This window comes from Haliaeetus albicilla, chromosome 25 (genome assembly GCF_947461875.1).
Source record: "Haliaeetus albicilla chromosome 25, bHalAlb1.1, whole genome shotgun sequence".
Lineage (NCBI taxonomy): Eukaryota > Metazoa > Chordata > Aves > Accipitriformes > Accipitridae > Haliaeetus > Haliaeetus albicilla.
This window is the reverse complement of record NC_091507.1, coordinates 17,595,034-17,616,344: the sequence shown is the minus strand read 5'-3', so window position 1 is coordinate 17,616,344 and position 21,311 is coordinate 17,595,034. Positions and strand designations below refer to the sequence as shown.

The 21,311-nt window shown below is 42.6% G+C and overlaps 1 protein-coding gene across 9 annotated transcripts in view; it reads right to left on the bottom strand.

Moving 5' to 3' along the window:
• MAP4K4 (mitogen-activated protein kinase kinase kinase kinase 4) overlaps positions 1 to 21,311 on the bottom strand; it is a 383,820-nt gene that overhangs the window by 39,089 nt on the left and 323,420 nt on the right. For all 9 annotated transcript variants that reach the window (XM_069770099.1, XM_069770100.1, XM_069770105.1 and 6 more), the window contains 7 exons: positions 19,060 to 19,150; positions 17,384 to 17,514; positions 13,144 to 13,198; positions 10,578 to 10,656; positions 8,433 to 8,608; positions 7,674 to 7,746; positions 6,996 to 7,206 (listed from right to left, as the gene is read on the bottom strand). In XM_069770099.1, the coding sequence (XP_069626200.1) occupies positions 6,996 to 7,206; positions 7,674 to 7,746; positions 8,433 to 8,608; positions 10,578 to 10,656; positions 13,144 to 13,198; positions 17,384 to 17,514; positions 19,060 to 19,150 (816 nt within the window). The remainder of the gene's footprint in view (positions 1 to 6,995; positions 7,207 to 7,673; positions 7,747 to 8,432; positions 8,609 to 10,577; positions 10,657 to 13,143; positions 13,199 to 17,383; positions 17,515 to 19,059; positions 19,151 to 21,311) is intronic.

The window sequence follows — 21,311 nt, the reverse complement described above, 5'->3', positions numbered from 1 at the left end:
TTTCCTTGACTTCAACACATTATCTAAATGTTGCCAAAAGGGAATTATCAGCCCCACTGAATCAGCTAAAACTCAAATGACAACTATCTGAGCTTTCGGTAAGCAGCTTCTCTCTTAACACAATTCATGGTCTTGGTAAGAGTTTGGTGGTGTTGGTCCAACAACCAAGCTCAATTTAACGCACTGCCCTAAACTTTGCCTAAGAGAAGGAAGGCTGACCAACAGCACCTTAGCCCCTCCCAGAACATCAAAAGCACCTGTATATAAAAGTGGAAACCAGCTGAGCTAAGCTTTTACACTTACGCAGATAAGCTTCCATGCATGACCCAAATACAAACTGGTGCTGATAAGTCTGCTCAAGTCTGAAAAGAACCTGGAAAACAGCTCTAGAAAGCATGAACTGACTCATTTCTGTCTACAGAGCACCACGTATGACTTCAGAGGAGACATTTTAAATGCCCATACAGTCGTGACCAACTCTTCCCGCACTTCTACAGAAGCATCCAGTTACTCCACCTACCTCGAAATCCCAGGCAGCCTCCCACAACTGCCTAAGCGTCAAAAGACCCAGCTGTCTCCTGTTCAACCATCAACTGGGAATATCTCTACAACATTTACTTCCATTATAGATTTCTATAATATGCTGAAAAATTATAGAAGAAATTTTAACCAAAGAAAGCACACTCAGATTTAATCCCAAGAACAAAATGAAAACCTACATTGTTTACTCCTTTTCACATTTAGGTAAAGATTAATACTATCACCAATTTCTGTTGAAGCAAAGCTGCCACAGATTTGCTAGTCCTAAGGCACCCCAAGTACTCTTGCAAGAGCACTCAGACTGAGCTTTTATTTGGGTTCACAAATCTAGTTACCGGTGTGCATTTGATAGTTGTGCTCAGCTGAACAAGCAAAGGCCAATCTACACTCCCTGTGTTACTTCACAGGATGAGCTTTCTCTGCTTGGCCCATTACCCTGCGTGACTATGAAGTAATTGAAAGCTCAACAGCCTTTTCCATCTTCTGGAATCAATACTGACATGACAGTGGAGAAGAAACACTGGGGGAAAAAAAAAAGATGGTTAAGAATTAGTAGTACTTAAATAAAACAGGCTACTTTCCAATTCTTTTTAACTAGCTGCAGTTTTGGGAAAGATGCAACTTTCTTGAAGACCTCTGTTCAAATACACCCACTCTAACTATGACACCTTCCTTCCTGGCCCATAGCATCATCCTGGGTTCACTACCAGCTTCCTGCGCCACAAGTCATAAGCTCTTTTCTCCCCCATGTTTTCTGTATCTTCTCAGAAAACACAGCTGCCTTGCACTTGCATCTCCTCTCCTAACTAAATCCATCTACCAGCCTTTTCTCTCTTGCTTAAGCAAGCTCTCTTCAGTGAATGTAGATAGAAAAATAGCAAAAGTGCTGCAAGGCAGCTATGGCACACGGTGCATTTCATAGGTTTCACTGCTTCCCCTCCTTCATTTTTTAAGCACTGTAAAAGGATTAAGTAGGCACTTTTATTTCTGAATATAGGCATCTGTGTCAAACAATTTTGATATTTAAGTCAATATATTCAGATGCTTCTTGGCTAATCAAGTCTGACAGGCTCTTTGTTTAAGAAAACTAAGATGTGAAGTACAACAATTTTGTTGCCCTGAGGATGCAAGAGACAGCACACCGCTGACTGGTTAATAGCCACATTTATCAACTCAAACACTTCTTAAAACATACGAAACCTGTCTGTCTAACAATATTGTGTTGACATTGTTAAGTAGATATATTGCAGATCTTGGGATGGCATCATTCTCACTACAAGGAAGATGTGCAGAGCTTAGGTCTTTTGGATGAAACAAATTCATTGCTTCTTCAATCAATGCGTAAGTATTCAGCAGTAATTAGAAATAACTGAACTTAATATGAGAAAAATAAGTTACAAACTGACTGAGAGCTGATTTCCCATGGCATCATGAAATAAACAAAATCAGTTGTTAAAAGATGAGCTTTTTAAGCAAACCTCGAGCCAGACTGCTAGCTCAGCACCAACAGTAGATACTTATTACCCAGCAAAAGCAGACACAAAAAAAAAAAAAGGATTCTCTGCCACCAGCGTGCATTTAAGTCAAATTTCCAAAGCACAAATGTGCTATTGTCTGCGCGCCAAAGTACACAGAGAGGTGGGGTTTCTCGGCATCGCTTCTGCCTTCCCACCAGACAGCGCCTCAGCCCCTCGCCAGGCGGGTGGCAAGGGAGGCACCTGGCGCTGCAGGAGCCCGCACAAACACCCCGCACGATCTGCTTATTCCCAGCCCTAGCCGTAAGAGAAAGGCTTCGCTTCCTTTGCATGCGGCCTTTGAAACCTGAGCATCGAACTACTGGCTGCTAACGAAGTGGAATTTACTTTTAAAAAGCCCAGGGAAAGGAAACCTACAGTGACAAGCATCTCTTGGGTCCTAGTCTACATCTTGTCAAAGCGATAGCAAAGCTGGTTGGTGGCAAGCTGTCGTTGACCCAAGCTGTCTTCGGAAGCATCCCTTTAGCTGACTTCCTACCATCCTTCTGTTGGCACAAGGTTGCCTTCCTGACTGCCTCTAACAACTCTTCCACCAATGCCCTGGTCACCGTGTTCCTCAGGCTTGCCCAAAGGAGAGGAGAGGGACAGGGAAAACATTAGCTTAAACCAATGTCAGTTCTGATTATAAAACTTGTGCTTCTGACTTTAGTAAGTGTGATTTTTAGATAATGTAATTTTTATCATGCACTACAAAAAAGGCCTGATATAAAACACTGTTGCCCAACAGACAGCAGGTAGAGAGATCTGGATTCACTGAAATTATGGATGCACATCCAGATCTTCTTTAGCTGGATATGGCATTACCAACTTTCTCGTACATGTCAGATGGTAAGCTTATTTTCAAGGAGATAACTGTTCACCAGAAGGTAAGGGCAGGAACGCTTCAAAGAAATTTCAGAGATGCCAAACCAGGATTTTGACAGAACCCATACTGCCTCAAAGTACTGCATTTCACAAAATTGGCATTACTACGCCAACAACAAAAAAAACCATGCAGAAAATACAGTGTCAATACTCTGGTTCCTTGTCTGGTTTTAGAGTACATTAATGACCACCTCATAATGGAAGCCACCATCTCCAAACTGGAAAATGATGCAGTAGAGCATGATTTACCAGGAGGGGGCAATGCAACTACACATGCAGTTGGTGTATACCAACACATTCAGGACCTCATTCATACAGCGAAATGCTGAAGATAAATATAGATCCTCTAATTGTATATTAATAAAATATTATTCCTTATATTCAGATGAAGGTTGATAAATACATATATTAATGATTTCTTTCACAAAGAATTAGGTAGCCTGGTAGCAGTTTAGGAAGAGGATTGGAAAGATTAATAAAGAGACTTTTGCTTTGCCCACAGTAGAGATAAACCAGAAGTAGAACTTCTTACTCAGTACCAATCCAAAGTGCAAGCGATTCAAATGAAGTAGATATGAACAATCTCCCCTTCTGTAAAAGAAACGAAGCCCTGGCAAAAATCGCCTGCAGGTACCCCAACATTAGCATCTTCGTTTAGATGAGGAGTGCTCTTTTGAAGTGAATCATCCAATCATCTCCACTTATCCAGTTTTGTTTCATATTTTCAAGATGTCTTGGAGTGCCAACCACTCCTTTTGGATGAAATTAAAAAGGCAGATGCACTCCAACCACAAGCAGGCACACAGTCTAGACCTCAGCTAATCCAAAGAAACTCCTCCTGTCTTTAAACACGTGGAGTGAAGTCTTTGGGTCCTCAGCACTTTAATTATTGTGCTCCACAAATCTGCTTCTACAGGACTATATGACTTGCCAATGGAGCTATAACCTACCACTTCAAAAACATCCATCCCGGGTTCCCATAACCAGGGACAGAGACACCATTTAATGAAGTTATCCTGAACAGTGGAGGTCCACCCAGAATGGGGTTCCACCACAGGTAATTCTGAATTTAACCAAACCAGACTCAGTTTTGCAAAGTACAAATTCAAATGCCTTTCGACACCCATCACACCGAGCACCAGTGTCTCCACGTTGCTGAACAGAAACATAGACACATGTTAGAACAGCCGGGAACAGCTCAGATTTCTTAACTATCTAAACAATTATATGTCATATAGCTGATATTTATGCAACTAGACTTCGTATGATTTTTAAAGGGGGGCTGGGGGAAGGACAAATAATTCCCTTCCCAAAATGTTTCAGGTAATTTTCTATACTTTGACCACGTTATCATTTCCACGTCCTCGATAATACGCAAATTATAAGGTTCCTGCAACAATGAGTTTTAGAAGTCACCTATATGCCTTTTAAAAAGTAATCTCTTCCCTAATACTGCTGAGAATTACAGTTTTTGGCAGATGTCCTAAACACCGTTCCTGTTGCAGTCTTGGTCAAAACTGTCTAGGCTCTGTGCCAGCATTGTAAGAACAAGCCCTCAATTTTAATTTAGGAAGCAGGGGGGAGGGAGGGGAGAAGGAGGGGGCAAGTACAAGCAACTTGTCCAGGGAGATTATCTAATGCATAAAATTCTTCGCAAAGAATGTTAAACAGGTATATCCAAACATACACTTACTTTACACAAGGAAAAATTACAAGAAAGCAAGATTTGGCAAAAATATCAGCAAAGCAATGGAAGCCCAGAGACACAATGCCTGACACTAATCTTAACTCACATTACCAAGCTCTTCATTGTTTACTGGCTTCATCAAAACAGGGGGGGTGAGTTAAGGACAAAGTGACAACATTTCAATATTTTGGCCTTCAATTGTGTCACAACACTGATGTTTATCTAAATATGTGTCTACCACTCTTCCCCCATCTTAAAGAGCTTGTTTTGGCTGTTGTTTTGTTAAAAATCACTTGGGATCATACATTTTTCCAACGCAAGATCCAACGCACTAAGTGGGTTTTTCTGAAAGCTAAATATGAGCCTTTTTTTTAATTCACTTTAATAATAATACGCCCGCCTCATCACCTGCAAAAGAAAACCTTTATAGTTCATCATTCATATTTATGTCTCCAACGGAACCAGGCAGAGGGTATAGACTCAATAAAAGGTAAAAGCTTTTCTCTTACAAACTTTACATGGTTTACTGTGTAACCTTATTCAGTAATACATCAACTGACATTACATGCCATCTTGTGGTTGCGGAAGTTGCTAGTTTTGTTTTGTATTTTCTAAAGCAGGACTGATTAAACATAACTTTCAGGTAACTGCTGTTTCTTTTTAATTGCTCATTAAATTATGATTTCTGCAACATCCCCAAAAAGTTCAACCCTGTACAGCAAAAAGGTGCATTGCTTTGTTTCCACTATTAACAGCAGCACCTCCTTTATTTTAAAAAGAATTTACAGATTTCTTTAAAAAGAAATTACAGATTTTAAGAGCTGCACTGATTACTAAAGTTAAATGACCTAGATAATTTCATCGTAATCCCCTTCCTCACCAAAAAAGTACCTCCTGCAGAACCTTAGAGATTAAAGGAGCATTTAAAAGAAAGCATTGACTCCCATACTAAGAAAAATTTTAGAGGCTAAGCGGTATCTCAACTTTCGCCCATCAATAAAATATTTTATTTTCATCTTTTCCTAGCCTCTTTTTATTATTTGCCCCCCCCCCCCCCAAAATCGCTACAGAGCCAGTCTAAAAACAGTTGGAAGCACTACAATATTTATCTTGGCACCCTCAGAAGGGTGGGGAAGAAACAGAAGAGAAATGGAGTTTATATGCCTCCCCCTCGTCCCTCCTCCTAGCTTCACGTGTGGCTGAGTCTTTGCTACCAATCCCTCCTTATAGGAGCACTGAACTCACTTGCACATTGAAAAAGAGGGATAAGGAGCGTAATGTGACCTGGAAAGCTATTTGGAACTTTGTATTATTTGTTATGTAAACACGTCACGGGATGCAAATCAACATTTGGTCCTGGTTGCATCCTCGTTAAACATTACCAGGATTTGGAAAGGCAGACTGGGTGTAGTTTTTCCATCATTGCTCAGTGAACAGTTGAAACAGCGACTCAAGCAACAGGTCATTTAAGGACGACTGGAATTTGACCCTGCATTTCCTGAGGAGCCAGAGGATTGGTTTCACTTCAGCTCTGTGTCATACCCAGCTCTGAAAAACTGTTTTGAAATCCTCCCACCTCTGAAGCTTGCACTGCATATTCCATCTACATAAACGAACACGAGATCTTTGGAGGTGAAAAGCATGACAGAACAATATTGTACATGCACATTCATTTTCTTTTATCTGCAGGTAGTGTACGCAAATTGCATACTTACCATATCACAAAAGTATGATTTAAATATTTGTAATTTTTTGCAGAATTATAATTTTAACACTGATTTATACATCATCTTTATAAATCCAGGTGGCTTTTAGTCATCAGGCTACTATGCATAAGAGAGTAGTACATAAAAAAAATAGGCTTCTACCTACCATGAATGAATGCCAAACACAGATATTTGAGAAAGCTTTAAAGGGAAATTTGAAGCATGGTCATGGCCCCCAAAAAAGTAATCTTGAGGCACTGCCCATTTAAAAAAAAAAAAAATTTTAACAAAAAATCCATCTGGGAATAATTAATGTCTCCCCTTCTCTACAGCTACCTAAAGTCTAGACATGTTGCCTCTTCTTTGGAACAGAGACCAAGACACAGCCTCCCCCCAAATACCTTCAAACAACCCCGCTTTGGCTCCTGTTGCTCCATAGGAGGTGGTGGATATTCAAATGCTTCGGAAGATGGCTCACATTCAAGTAGCCAGACATGCATTTAAGTGCTTTGCTCTACATTTGCCAGTGGATTTGCACATGTTGTTTTCTTTGCTGAGATGTGCTGGGGCTACAGGGAACTCTTTTTAAACGGGCATGGGAATGGGAAACACAAGCTGAAAAGGGGCTTTTTAGCTCCCTGAGCTCCAGCCTCCTGTCTCTACCTCTTCTAGCCGCCGCCTCTGCTCCTTCTGCTGCTCGATGCGCTTCTGCCTCTCTGCCAGCAGCTGCCTCTTGTACTCCTCCTGCTCGCGGAGCTGCTGCTCCTGCAGCAGCTGCTGTCTCCGAAGGGCCTCGGACCGTTCCTTGTTTTCCTGCTGCAGTCTCAGGAAATCACGTCGGAGGGTTGATTCTCCAGGCACATTGACAATGGAACTGCAACAAGAGGAAGTTAAAGCCTCCTGTACAATAAAGCCTGATGGGCCATTAAATACCTTTTCCAAAGCAGGGGGACATTAATAAAATATAGCATGATGTTAAATTTTAATCTCGTTTCTTTCAGAGCGAAGACACTGGATGCATGTCAAATACACGCTCTCAGTGGAAGGCGTGAAATGAGGCCAAGGAAAATAAGGACCAACTCTGACATTGCGGAGCCCCTGACCAATCGTATTTGCCATAAATCTCCCTCCATCCAGACCTCGCTGGCTCTAAGCCATATGAGGGGGAGCTTTAAAATCTTTAGCAGTCACAGAATAGGTATTCAAACCCTTTGGGTGGCTTGTGTGGCTTGTGCGTGCACTTAATAAGAGAGAAATTTAGCACGCTCCTGATTTATAGTCATAGACCTTTACACTCACTTGGCATGGACTGCCCAGAGCCCTCCCAAAAGCAATTATTACCTTGGCTCTCCTTCTTGTTCAGGCACTTCCTCCTCTTCTTCCTCACTTCCACTATATTCATACTCTGTCTCATCTAACAGGAAGGAAACAAAGGTGTAGATAGGGCTTATCTTCAATTTTAGGACAATGGGGAGCCGCAGTAGCGCCTTAGTGAAGCAGTTCCTATCCCCTTCAGTGAGAAGATCTATTGCAGACCCTAGAACTCATTCTACATATGCAAGCCCATCTTCCCAACTTGTAAAGCAGCCCAGTGCTTTGCAGCAGACTTTCAGCGAATTCCCTGAATGACACCAGGTTTTATATGTAAGACAAGACACCTGGAGAACCTTGGCACCACCTGAATAAAGAGAACAGGCTGCCCAAGACATTTGCTCCATAGATTTTGTGATAGGTTATTTCCTGTGAGTCTGATTTATGGCACGATTCCAGGAATGAACCTACCACAGGCCAAAAAATGGAAAGGCACATATGCCAATATCCTCCTAAATACTGTTTAATGCTTGTATGGAAGAGGTGGTGGCCCAGAAGTGAGTAAATTTAACTTATCTGAAAATAAGACACTTGAAACCGATACTTTCTCTGTAGAGGACAGAACAAAACCTAAAAGCCTGCTGATAGTCAAAAGATGAATTAAAAAAGAACCTTTCAAGGGTTTGGGTTGTTGGGAGCTTTTCTAGGGGTAGGGATTTAGAATGTAAACCAGGACAAAAATATGTATTTTTAACAAGATGCAATACTTGATTTTTAGAAGCTGCATACCTTTCTCTCCTCTCTTCTTCCTGGTCCTGTCTATATGGTCCTTAAGCTGGATTCGGACTTGCCTTTCATTTGGTTGGTCACGTATAAAGGGATGTTTCAAGAGTTGTTCTGTAGAAGGTCGCTGCATGTAATTCTTCACTAGACAACCTTCTATAAAGCTGAAAAACTTTTTTGACCTGAAAAAGCAGGGAGGGAAAACAAAACAAAACAAAACAAAACAAGATCACAGGTAAAACTCAGCTCAAACATTTTTTCTGTTCTTCCTCAAAGTCTAATTCCTTTCCTCAAAGAGCATCACGTCCCAGAGGATGGTACAAGCGCTGTCTGCAAGTGTGCATCCTAAACAGAGCTGAGCACTGGGCTGGATGGACACAGGGCGATACCAACATACCTGCAGTGCTTGGGCACAGCCTTATGCCACAGTGCTTATGTCCCCTCTTTCACAGGCATAATTGCCCTGAAAGGCAGGATCTATTAGTGAAGGCAAATCATGCAAACCCAGCTCTGCTACTTCTGGACCAGAGCTGGGTAGCATCCACCTTGCCTGGAGCACAGGCAGGGCAGCTCTGGTGTGTCTCCACCTGCCCAGGCTATCTAAGGGCACGTCTACTTCAGAAAAGCCGTACCAAAAGCCGCAAGAAGCGCGGCCAACATTCCCCTGACACAAGCAGCACCGCGCTGCCTTTGTACGCACCTGAGCTCGCTGAAAGGTCTGCGAGAATTTAAGATTATTTTGGTTTTTACCTGAAGAGCCACACACAAAAAATCCTCGTAGAACAATAGGTGGGTGTTGAACAGTGTTGTCTGTTCAACACAAGCACTTGGGGTCAAATTCTTACTGACATAATTTAAAGGCAGGAACTGAACTGAGCCGCTCCTGCACACCACATGAAGTGACAGAGTATGGGAATTAGCTAAGCTGGACCACCACCTTCCTAAATTTGCACTTCATTTGAACTCTTGAAAGAGGACCTCTCCAGATAGAAGTCACCAACAAGCCGCCTTGCAAAAAGCCAATAATGGAAATATTCAAAACTGCATTTTTTCATCATTTGTCCTATTTTCTCATAACCTGCCACTGAGCACGCTATCAAAACAGTTGAGCCACAGCAGCACCGGCTTTGGCCAGAGTCACTTTTTGATTTCTAGGTGCTCTCAGCCTGCTCCTGTGCTTGGGCAGCAAACACCTCTGCTACATGGTTAAGTGTAAAAACAACAGTTTCCATCCATTGCTTCGCTTTCCTACTGTAATCTAAGAGGCTGAATTCAAGGTAACTTTGTTGAGGGTTTTTTTATTCCTCACACCTTAAGTGCTATTATTCTAAACAAAAAGGTTAATGAAAGGCTTATGCAAATACTGTACATGCATCTCTATTCCTTTAACATATGCAGAAAGCAAGTATGAGAGAGGGAGAGGAATGCCTTGACAGTACAAGTGCATAAATAAGTCAATCCAGGCAAAGACCAAGCCCAGCAAGCAAGCCAAGTTTATATTATGTTGATATTGAACAGGCAGTCAAATCACTTCATTATTTTGACAGGATCACAGCATCCTGTGATCACATTCAATCTATACGAAACCTCTTTCTAGGGAGTATTGTTTCATATGTGCCAGTTGTAACCAGTAACTAGGAGGAAATCCTCCGATACTAATGGATTCTTCTCAGCTGGCAAGAAGCGCACGCTCAATTCCAATCGTTTACAATAATTATAGTAAAAGCCTTCATTAGCTTTAATAGCTCCTTTCAACTTAGCAACTAGAACACTATAGTACTGTTCTGTTTCTGTGTTACGATCCATCTGAGAAAACATACTGCATATTAAGAGTGCTGTGGGAGTTTATTTTTTAAAATATGGATCCATTTGTCACCTTAATACAGATGCTGTTCTGTCAAGAAAAAAAGGTTGGTTTTTGTTTTCACACAATTTGAGACAAAATTTCTTTGGGACAAGCAGAACTAAATAAACAACACACACTTTCTATTTCATGTTTTGATTCAGTGGCACAGAAGATAGCAGGGTGATATTTGCTAACTTAAATTGCTTTACAGTTCTGTGGAAGCAGTAACAAAACAGCATGCGATGAGACACAAGAAAACATCATGCTACAAAAAGGGCTACAAACCAGATAGAACTAATACATACCATTTCTTGGATTTTAACCGTGGGGGAGGGTTCCTGGGTATCAGAAAGAGTGCCCTCATGGGATGCATGTCACAAAGCGCTGAAGGAAAGAAAACGAAAAAAAAGAAAAAGAAAACAACAAAAGAAACATACAGATGTTGGCTTAGTTGTTCTCTGTCAATACCATGGCTTCAGCTTCCACAACTATTCCCACCATCCTGACCGCATATGCAGACAGCAACACAGCTAAACAGAATTAGCCTGAAATGACGACAATTCCACAGATCAATGTGCCAAGGGCAACCCCAAAAAGAGAGAGATCAAGGCATGGAATAACCTTCAGAATCAATCATGATGGCAACATCTGTGCATGGCCCTCCTCTGGCCCCAAATGACCTAACTTACATTCTGGTCAATAAAATATTGGGAGACGATGATGGCAGAAGGGAAGAATGACACAGTTACTATTTCATACAAACTTCCCTTCACCTGCCCTTCTTTCCCATTACGGAGGACGCCTCATTTTTACTCTCCCGATTTGGAGATTTTCTTTATTCTAAGGCCTGACAGTTTTGAAGCATGGAAGGGTCTGTATCAGAAAAAGGATTCCCTGCAGAACTGAAAAGCAAACCCGTGACTTTTGTCAAAAAAAGGATTCCCTGCAGGACTGAAAAGCAAACCCAAGACTTTTGTCAAAAAAAGTCCCATTGGTTTCAGCTGACACTTAGCGGGAGTCCAGGATCTCTGCCGGACAGCCTTTCCTCCTGTTCCATAACAAAGCTTCAAGGCAGAGCCAACGCAGGGAAACAAGGGAGGCAGGGAGAAAGGCTGCCCAAGAAAGGTCACCCAAGAAAGGTCACTAGAAGCAAATCCTCTGTTTTAACCGTCTTCCTATGCTTGACCTCTTGCACCATCAGTCTCCGCCTGAATGGTCACTGCAGGAACAGGTAATGTTTTCCACACAACAGAAATTCAGGAGAAACAGACTGATGTGGAGAGGATTCTGGATTCAGAAATAGGGGGCCACAGCCTTGGCAGAGAAGCCTCTTGGATGCCTGTGGATCCCATCAGACCACCAAGCTTCGAGGTGGATTCTTCAGCTGCCGCTGGAGGCGGAGGCAGAGCCCACATGCCAGAGGACGGACCAAGGCCAGACCTGTTCAGCATTTACATTGGATCTTTGCTTACTTCTCAAATGCCCCTCTTGTGCTTTTACACAAAGAGGGGCCAAGCCTTGCTTCGGTTTGGAAATGAAAAAATATTATTGTCCAATTCCAGGCTGACAAAACTCATAGACACAGCTTTTAATTGAAAGCCATCCAGGCAGCCCAATGCACTGAACAAAAAGGTACAGCAAAAAGGAGGTCAAGTGGCAGCTCAAACACTGTTGATAAAGCGCTGGCTGAGGTGTCCTGGGAGCAGCTCTCACGTGGGCATTCATGCAAACGTGCAATTAGGAAGGAAAAAAAAAACCCCAAACCATAAGACCTCCTAAAACGTGAATCAAAACAAGAGCGTTGCGATTCAATTTATAAATTTTACATTATTAACAACAACAACAACAAAAAAATCAGGCAGCAGCTATAATGAAATGACCATTTTTTACCTAGAAAAATATCAATACTTTATTTCAACATGATTATTTCAAAGACAGAGGTTTCAAACTGGGCTGTGGTGTGGTGGTTGTTTATGCGTAAAAAAAATTAATTACCTCACTCTTAGGTACGTTGGGCTATTATTTTTTAAATACAGAGCTCCAGTTGGGGGTGAGGGTAAGCATATTTGCTAGTTCAGTAAGGACTTTCATAAAAATTATCATTAAAAGCCAAAACATCATGCCTAATTTCTTTTCTTTTTAAATCCTTCTGTCCTCCTTGCACATATCTGCTGTCTACCTTGATACTGAGAAAGAATAACTATGTGAGGGGAAAATAAGCTATAAAAAGTTGTGCATTTTTGGTTTCCAGGTTTCTCTCTCAGAAATACCCATAACAACTGATAAGCATTCTCAAGCAGGGAGCGTTAAGTTCAATACTTTGTGTTCAAGACAAATTTATAGTTTAAGTCATGTCACTACTAAGGAAGATCAACACCGCCCACTGACGAATGGAAACAAAAGGAAAAGCAATGTTAGCATTACCCAGACCGACAGAAAGCCAACACAGAAACAATTGCTACAGATGCTTTTTTCATTAAAGTCAGTTTTCTCCAGACCCCAGTGGCCCTCTCCCTGGCTGAGGTTTCAGCATCCCAGGCCAGGCCATGCACAAATTGGGACACAACTCCAAAACACAATATACTACCCAGAGGAAGGAAGTCTGACACTCGATTAGCTTCCAAATATTCCTGCTATAGAAATTAAATTACTGCAGTCTGCACTGTAGTGTTTAAACACAATCCTATCTTTATCAAAAGCACTGCTATTTATGGAATTTTATATTTATAGGGCAGGCAAAACCAAAGAGAACAGAAATAACATGAGGATACTTTCAGAAACCTCAAAACTAGGCTTAGATTACAACCAGCATCTCCCAAGTATACGTTTCAGTCTTAATCAGCCCACTGGAGAAGCACACGTATCACTTACGGGGAGCTCCTTCTGCCATCTCTATGGCTGTAATGCCGCATGACCAAAGGTCACTCTGCATAAAAAGAGAGAGACCATATGTTAGTAGGTGGATTTACCCATTCAGACAGTAAGACAGTACTATTTACAGAGGCCCTGTAGGTGAGGCTGAAACCAAATACCACGGCTATTTAAATAATATAAGCTATTTTTTTCTTGTAACAGCATCATAAAATCCTACTTATCATAGAATACATATATATATGCAGAAATGCACACACGTATTCATACAGAGTATGCAAACAATCCTTTCTAGTAACATATAAAAATATATTCACATTATGACAATGAAAAATACATTTGCCTGAAATCCAAGTCTATGAAACAACAGAATTTTCAGTATTCCCTTGTTTACAAAGGACTGAACAAGGGCATTGCCAGGGCATGCAGAGATGCAGTTAGAAAAGCAAAAACTCAGCTCAAATTGAAATTGGCCAGAGATGTCAAAAACTACAAGAAAGGGTTCTTCAGGTACATAAACAACAAGCAGAAACAGAAGGAAAATACTGGCCCACTGTTAAACAGGAGAGGTGAATTAGTCACCAACAACCCTGAAAAGGCAGAGGCTCTCAACACTTTCTTCACTTCTGTCTTTACCAGCGCTGCTGGGCCCCAGACCTTGGGCACAGAAATCCAGGTTGATGCAAACACAGATCCACCATCGGTGAAGGAAGAGTTGGTATGTGAACTATTACAGGAGCTTGATCCCTACAAATCGATGGGCCTGACCATATCCACCCGAGGGTGTTAAGAGAGCTGGCTGACATCCTTGCGAGGCTGCTCTCCATAATCTTTGAGAAGTTGTGGAGATCAGGGGACATCCCAGAAGACTGGAATAAGGCTAATGTCACCCACATCTACAAGAAGGGCTTAAAGGAGGATCCAGGAAATTATAGGCCCATCAGTCTTACTTCAGTCCCTGGCGAAGTTACAGAACAAATCCTCCCGGGGGCAATCACAAGTCAAATGAGAAGCACATGACTGGGAAAAGCCAGCACAGATTCACCAAGGGCAAATCGTGCTTGACAAACCTGATTGCCTTCTACGACAAAGTAACCTGCTCGGTTGATGTGGGGCGAGTGGTGGACATGGTCTACTGGAATTTCTCCAAGACTTTTGATATGGTTTCCCACAGCCTCCTCCTAGAGAAACTGATGCGTTACGGTCTAGACGAGTGGTCCGTGCGGTGGGTGGGGAACTGGCTGACAGGCTGCACCCCGAGGGTGGTGGTCAATAGCTCCTGTTCAAACTGGCAAGCTGTCACAAGTGGGGTCCCCTGGGGATCGATATTGAGCCCAACGCTGTTTAATACCTTCAAAAGTGATCTGGATGATGGATCAAGTGTAGCCTGATGAAGAAGTCTGTTGATGATACCAAACCAAGTGGGGAAATGGACGCTTCGGAAGGGAGAGCCACCCCGCGGGAAGACCTGGATAGGCTGGAAGAGTGGGCTAACAAGAACCTTATGAATTTCAGCAAAGACAAATGTAAGGTCTTGCACCTGGGAAAACATAATCCAGGAGTGCAGCAAAGGCTGGGATCTACCCAGCTGGGGAGCAGCTCCGTGGAAATGGACCTAGGGGTCCTGGTGGACAAGCAGCTCAATATGAGTGACCAGCGTGCTGCTGCAGCAAAGAAAGCCAACAGGATGCTGGGTTGTATCAACAAGGGCATCACCAGCAGAGATAAAGTCATTATCCCACTCTACTCAGCACTTGTCAGGCCACACCTGGAATACTGTGTTCAGTTTTGGTCCCTGCTATACAAAACTGATGTGGACAGGCTGGAGAGGGTCCAGAGAAGGGCCACAAAGACGATCAAAGGACTGGGAAGCCTGCCATGTGAAGATAGGCTGAGAGAACTGGGTTTGTTCAGCCTTGAGAAAAGAAGGCTTAGGAGAGACCTTATTATCATGTTCCAGTATTTAAAGGGTGGCTACAAAGAAGATGGAGACTCCCTTTTCACAAGGAGTCACATGGAAAAGAGGAGAGGTAATGGGTACAAGTTAGTCCCGGGGAGATTCCAATTGGACACAAGAAGAAAATTTTTCACAATGAGAACAATCAGCCACTGGAATAATCTCCCCAGGGAAGTGGTGGATTCCCCAACATTGGACACTTTCAAGATTCAGCTAGACAGGGTGCTAGGCCATCTTGTGTAGACCGTGCTTTTGCCAAGAAACGTTGGACCAGAGGATTCTTGAGGTCCCTTCCAACCTGGTATTCTATGATTTCCCTATAGTAGGTTCACAGAAAACACCATACCTGTTCCCCCAAACAAAAGATGGAAAAATTAAAGACTATGAAGACTACAGGGCAAAAATCCCAAACCTGGCAGGTCTTTTTCAGTGTCTAAACCAGAAAATAAACAAAAAAATACAGATTAATAGAATATACCCAGCCCTGAACTTTTTCTAGTCCCAATAATCAATTAATAGCTTTATCTAGGAGAATAGCCATCATTGTTAAAACCACAAGAAGCCTCTGTCGGACACATTGCTTGCAGTCAAAGCGAATGCTCCTTCCCTACCATCTCAGCTTTGCCTGGAATGTTACAGAACAAGAGTCCTTCAGTGGGAGCCTTTCAAGGTGCCACCTCCGGCCAGTGCCCCTGACTAGGGAGAGCCGGAGTGAGAGCGAGAGCCAGGAGGGTCGAACACAGGCAAGACCTGGAAGAGTCCTGGCGAGAAACCAACTCCAGAGACTGCCAAAGATTAAGGGGGCAAAACACTGGAGGAGGCTGCTGAAAGAGCTATTCTTGAGCAACGCAGTCTTCGTTTCTGGTCATAAAAGTTATTTTTTAAAAAAATTAGTCAAAACTAATGAGCAAATAAGCTCTTCTTGTACTACAAGCAGAGAAGCATTTCTAATGATTGTGTTTTCAGACCCAGCAAGGCAATCTTTTCTCTTGGTCCAATCCAGCCATTTAAGCTAAACTGCACAGCCTCATTATCTTACAAAATCTTTCAACCATGAATTTTTTGGGGGAAGAGTGCCCTACAGGCTCCGCCAGGAACAATAAACAGGTGTTTTCAAAGGCAGAAGGAGTTATTTTTCACATCACTACCGCATTAACAAATATTGCAGAGTTTTTCTCCTCTATTAGATCATTTAATAGCCACCCTTCATAATAACTCCATCTGCAAAAACATAAAGCATTATCTTTAGTTCAATGAGCTGATAGATGTAAAAAGGTATTAAATCAAGAGAAATAGGATCAATCTGATCAATCTTAGTCGAACAGTGCAAAAATACCAATTCAAATAGACTGTTTTTTTTTTAAATAGATTCAGACATTCACAAACATACTGATAGCTAACACCGCTATCAATCTCAGCAAATTGATATAACTGATATTCAGGCCCTAAAATTCACTTTAAAGCCTTAATCACAGGCTTTCTGACATCTTTGTTGCCCTTCTTGGTTAAAAGTTAGAACAACTGCATTAGTCTAAGTGAAGATTTTTTAAAAAGCATATTTTCACATTTTTTCTTTCCTTGTGCTTTCATTAAAGCAAGCTGAGAAGGACTTTTAAGATTACAGTATGCTTTCACTAGAGAAATTTAACTTTAAATACACATACATAATATTCTTAAGGGTAGTACAAATATCATCAAGCCAATTATGGTTTAGCAGTAATTACATCTCTGATTTGCAGCAAACTATGTAAAAAATGATCTTTGTTAAGGAATGTTGCGATGAATAATTTTTTATCAACATGTATATGTATCTTGAAATCAGGAATAGGCACGGTTTAAAGAGCTCCTTCTGTACTTCACTGGTTCTCCAGACGGTGCTTCTATTTAAGGCAACACCTAAAATGCATTGTTCTGGGTTACCACAATAACTGGGACATAGTCTAACGCAATTTAAAGTCAATCATTATACAAATTGAGAACATGAGCATTTCCAGTTAAACCCTTTTTTGCCTTCTCTGAGCACCTACAGCACACTGAAGTCCTATACTCCTCACGTCTCAAAGCTACGATAATACAAGTAACGGCAACTGTTAAAGGTCGCAATTTGACGGTGACCCATACCTTGTACTCCTGTAATAAGAATGTACCTACACAAAATAGCATATTCCTCTACAAAGCACAAGAAGTCTCAAAAACTGCCATCATTCATGGACATTCATACTGCAAGTATATGTTACTTGTATGTTGGGGTTTGTTTTTTTTCTGTGAACAGGACTCTCTTACTCTGTAATCATACGTAGCATCTGGATTTTCATCACAGGCAATAACTTCTGGAGCCATCCAGTACGGAGTTCCAATAAAAGTGTTTCTCCTGCCAACTGTCCTGTCCAGCTGAGCACTCACACCGAAATCCACTGCGGGTGGGAAAAGAGTAAAATAAAATAAGAGGGGAAAAATAATGCAGCGATTACTTCTGTAAGGTGATTTGGAAATAAAACCCTGTGGATGTTCCACGTGGGAGGACCACGCTGAGGAGAAATATGATGATTAATACTTAGGCAGCCGAGCCCTTGTGGTTCCTATGCAACGTGCTTGGGCCACAAGTGTCAAGGGACACAGCAGCATACAACCACCTCTCCTGCACCTCTCACCAGCCTGCCTGTACAGAAGGGAACGTACAGCTGCAAAAATACTGCCTGGGAGGCTGACGAAGGGCTATTCCCTTGCTAAATGGTGAAGCCAAGCACCTTTGCCTGTACAGAAGGAGCCGCTTCCCAAAGGTACCTCTCATGCCATGGGAAAACCGCATGCATGAAACATGTCTCCCTTTTGGCTGTCCACCTTTCCTGCTCTAAAATTGGACAGCAAAAATAATCTGTTGCTCAGGGAATTGCTCTCTGCTCTAATGCACAGAACAGATGCATCGATAGGACCGAAAGATGAGGATTATTCAAGAGGTGCTAACTTTGAGCACATACATAGGCTGCAAAAGAGATGCCCATTTCATTACAAGGCAATTACATTACAAGGGTGTTTTCATCCCTTCAGTTCTCCCTGCTCACAACAACAGCGATATATGTCTTTCTATACCAGTAACTGCATCTGCTCTAGGAGCACTGTGTCAGCTTCACTGCATCCATCATCTGAGCAACACTGACAAACTGGTGCAGACGAGCTCGGTGGGAGCAATGGTTTGGGGGCTACTGTGCTCTACTTTGGACAAAACGGAGGAAAGCTCTCCTGAGAGCTTCCTCCTCCAGCAGCCAGGACATTTTCCCATGCCTCGTGCTGCAGGAAGGTGTAATGCAAAACAGAAGGGATGTGGGCTGGGTGGGAGGGCTTCAGCATGGCTCTATATTTAACCAAAAAAAGGTGGCGAGTGTAGCATGATACAAACACAGAAGGTTAAAGTGTGCAGTAACTGGAAGAGACAGATTAGAGGAAGAAAAAAGAGTATGTCCACTTGGAAGGAGAGAAGAAGCCAGGGATGAGCATGTTTTTAGGCAGGCATGCCAGAGCTGGAGCTTCATTTTGAACTTGATGCCACAGCTCCCTCGAGAGTGCCATCCAGATCGTATTTTTGTGTCCAGAACGTGAACAGCAGGTGCTATTTTAATTAAAGCCAAATACAAGAGAGACTCCCGTCACTGCCTGAGTCCAGAATAAAGGGAATCAGAATGAACCCAAGTCACGCTCAGCTCGGTGGGGGAAACAAAACGATCCCCTCACTGATTCTGGCATGAAAGCCCACATCTTCTTAAGAAACGCAACAACAACCTGCACACCATCCTCCCGAAGCAGGAGGAAATATGTGCAGGACCTCGATCCACATGGGAGCAGTGACAGAGTGCTCATGCTACAGAACATGTTGCAGGGCTCTTAAAGGATGAAATTCATTTGGGAACATCACAAAACCAAAGGCTGAACGAATGAGAAAGTGGATGTGCGCGCCTACTTACCGAGCTTCACTTCTGCGTTCTCCGTTAACAACACATTTTGCCCTTTGATATCCCTGTGAATCACATGATGGGCGTGAAGATGGGCCAACCCCTGCATGAAGAAGAGGAGAGGAAGGAGAGGACGTTCAGAGTTAGGCTCTTGGCTTAGCAGCAGAGTAGCCGTACCCAGCACCCCCAAAGCCCATAGCACTGGGTCCCACGCTCTCACACAGCGGCTGGGTGCAATGGGACCTCGGGAACCTTGTAGCGGCACATCGCCCGCACAACTTTTGGTAACGGAGCAGAGACACAGCCCCCAGGTCATGCACACGCTGTACCTAAACACAGCCCAACATCTGCACTGTCGCATGAAGAAAGTTCAGCTCCCAGAAAGTCTCCGTGCAATGACACTGTAAATGACATCAGCATCAGTGTACGTCACTGACATCTGACACACACAGGGTCACCCAAAATTTAGTCCGGGGAAGGGGGTGCAGGGAGAAAGGGGGAAGCATCAGCATGCATAAATGCACCCTGAGAAGGGGGTGGGAGGGTGATGGACTGGCAGTTATGTTTGAGGGCGAGGGACAACTGTTGATAAACAAAAGCTCTGTTGCAAAGCTGAAGTTCTCTTCCCTAGCCTCCATAAACATGAAGCCAGATAATTGTTCCTCAGAAAAAAAACAACATGCAAAAGAAAAAAAAAAAAAGCTCATGAGTATTATACTTTCCAAAGGAAACAAAACCTCCTGGCATACGGTGCTTTTTGTTGAGACAGCACCTGGATGCATGCCCCAAAGCATTAGCCATGTGAAGGGAGGGCTGAGGAAGACATATGTTGCATTTTACTCTGTAATGTAATTGGGAGAACAACAGGCAACCCTCTTAGCAACTGCCTGTATTTTGGTTTCTCCTCAGCTCTCTGCTCGGAAAATTGTAGTCTCCGGTGGGATCGTCTTGCCTGTTCGTGTTGCCCTCATAGGCTTTTAATGTTTTATGAAAAATAAAGAAATAGAACCTTTACAGCTGTAAGAGGTTAAGAGAGTAGTGGTTGCTGTAGAGAAATATTTCCTAACACATGTTCTTCATTAAAGGATCATTTACCAGTTTGCCTACATAACCATTGGGCTATTTATTTTTTTTTTAAACAGTTAATGAGCATGACAAAAAACCCCACCATCCACAGCTCCTCCCCACACATGTCACAAGTGAATCAAGTGAACGGCTGATGTCCCCAAGACCCTTCGTTAGCTGCTAATGCTAAGTGTGGTCTTATTTTTCACAGGAATGAAGGCTTTTCCACAGCTTCACACGGGATACTTTTTAAAGCCTTCTGCTACGCTGACCCAGCCAGAGAGATAATCGTCTGTTCTCTCCAGAGTACCGTCTAACCTTACTGAAAAAACACATTTGGGTTTGCGAAGGGCTGGGAGGAGACAGGGGGGCATGTCTCCATTCTCCTGCAGTCCCCAGACCCCTCCAACCACACAGGGGTTCACTGGGTCAACCCTCACCTGCGTCTCCACCTGCACCTACCTTTGGCACTTTAGCTCATTTTAACTTTCTCTTACACAACCTCTCTCCTCCATCTCTGACAAACTCGGTGTCTAATCAGGTTTCGCAATGTCTCATAGCAATGTGAGTTTAGCATTCCTTTTTTCCAGATATTCCAGTTCCTGCTAGCAAGCAATTAAGGCTGCTTTTGCAAATCTCTCACAGGAATGAGAAAATAGCTTTCACCTAACTCTTTTCTGAGGTAAATCATTTTTTTCCTTTTCTCAGCGAGCATGACTACTCAAGCTAAGGAGAACCTAGGACAAACGCAACATAGCATACAATACCTCCAAGGTCACACAGTTCTCAAATCAAGCATAAGCTCAGTCCTGCAGAAGTTAGCTTTCCTCATATTAAAGCATGCTATATCCATTTGATTTGAAATACAACCATCGGTGGGTATTCAACTTTTGTTCTCCCTCATGAACAACTTAAAATGTGCCAGCCCAAACACCAGCAGCCAGGCTCTCTCCTAGCATTTGGAATTAGAGCAAGAGACCAGAATCGTACATCTCCCTCCCTCACCATCTTAAAAATCGCCAAGGCAGAGCAAACGTGTAACACAGCCAACAGCAGCATTGATTTATGCAAGAGCTAGTGGTGGTTTCCTTTAACATAAAGCCCTTCAGAACTTCATTTATGATGAGGCAATTGAACAAACATACTGTGTAGTGGTATGGGTAGGAGGCAATTTGTTTTACAAAGAAGCACGAGGAAAA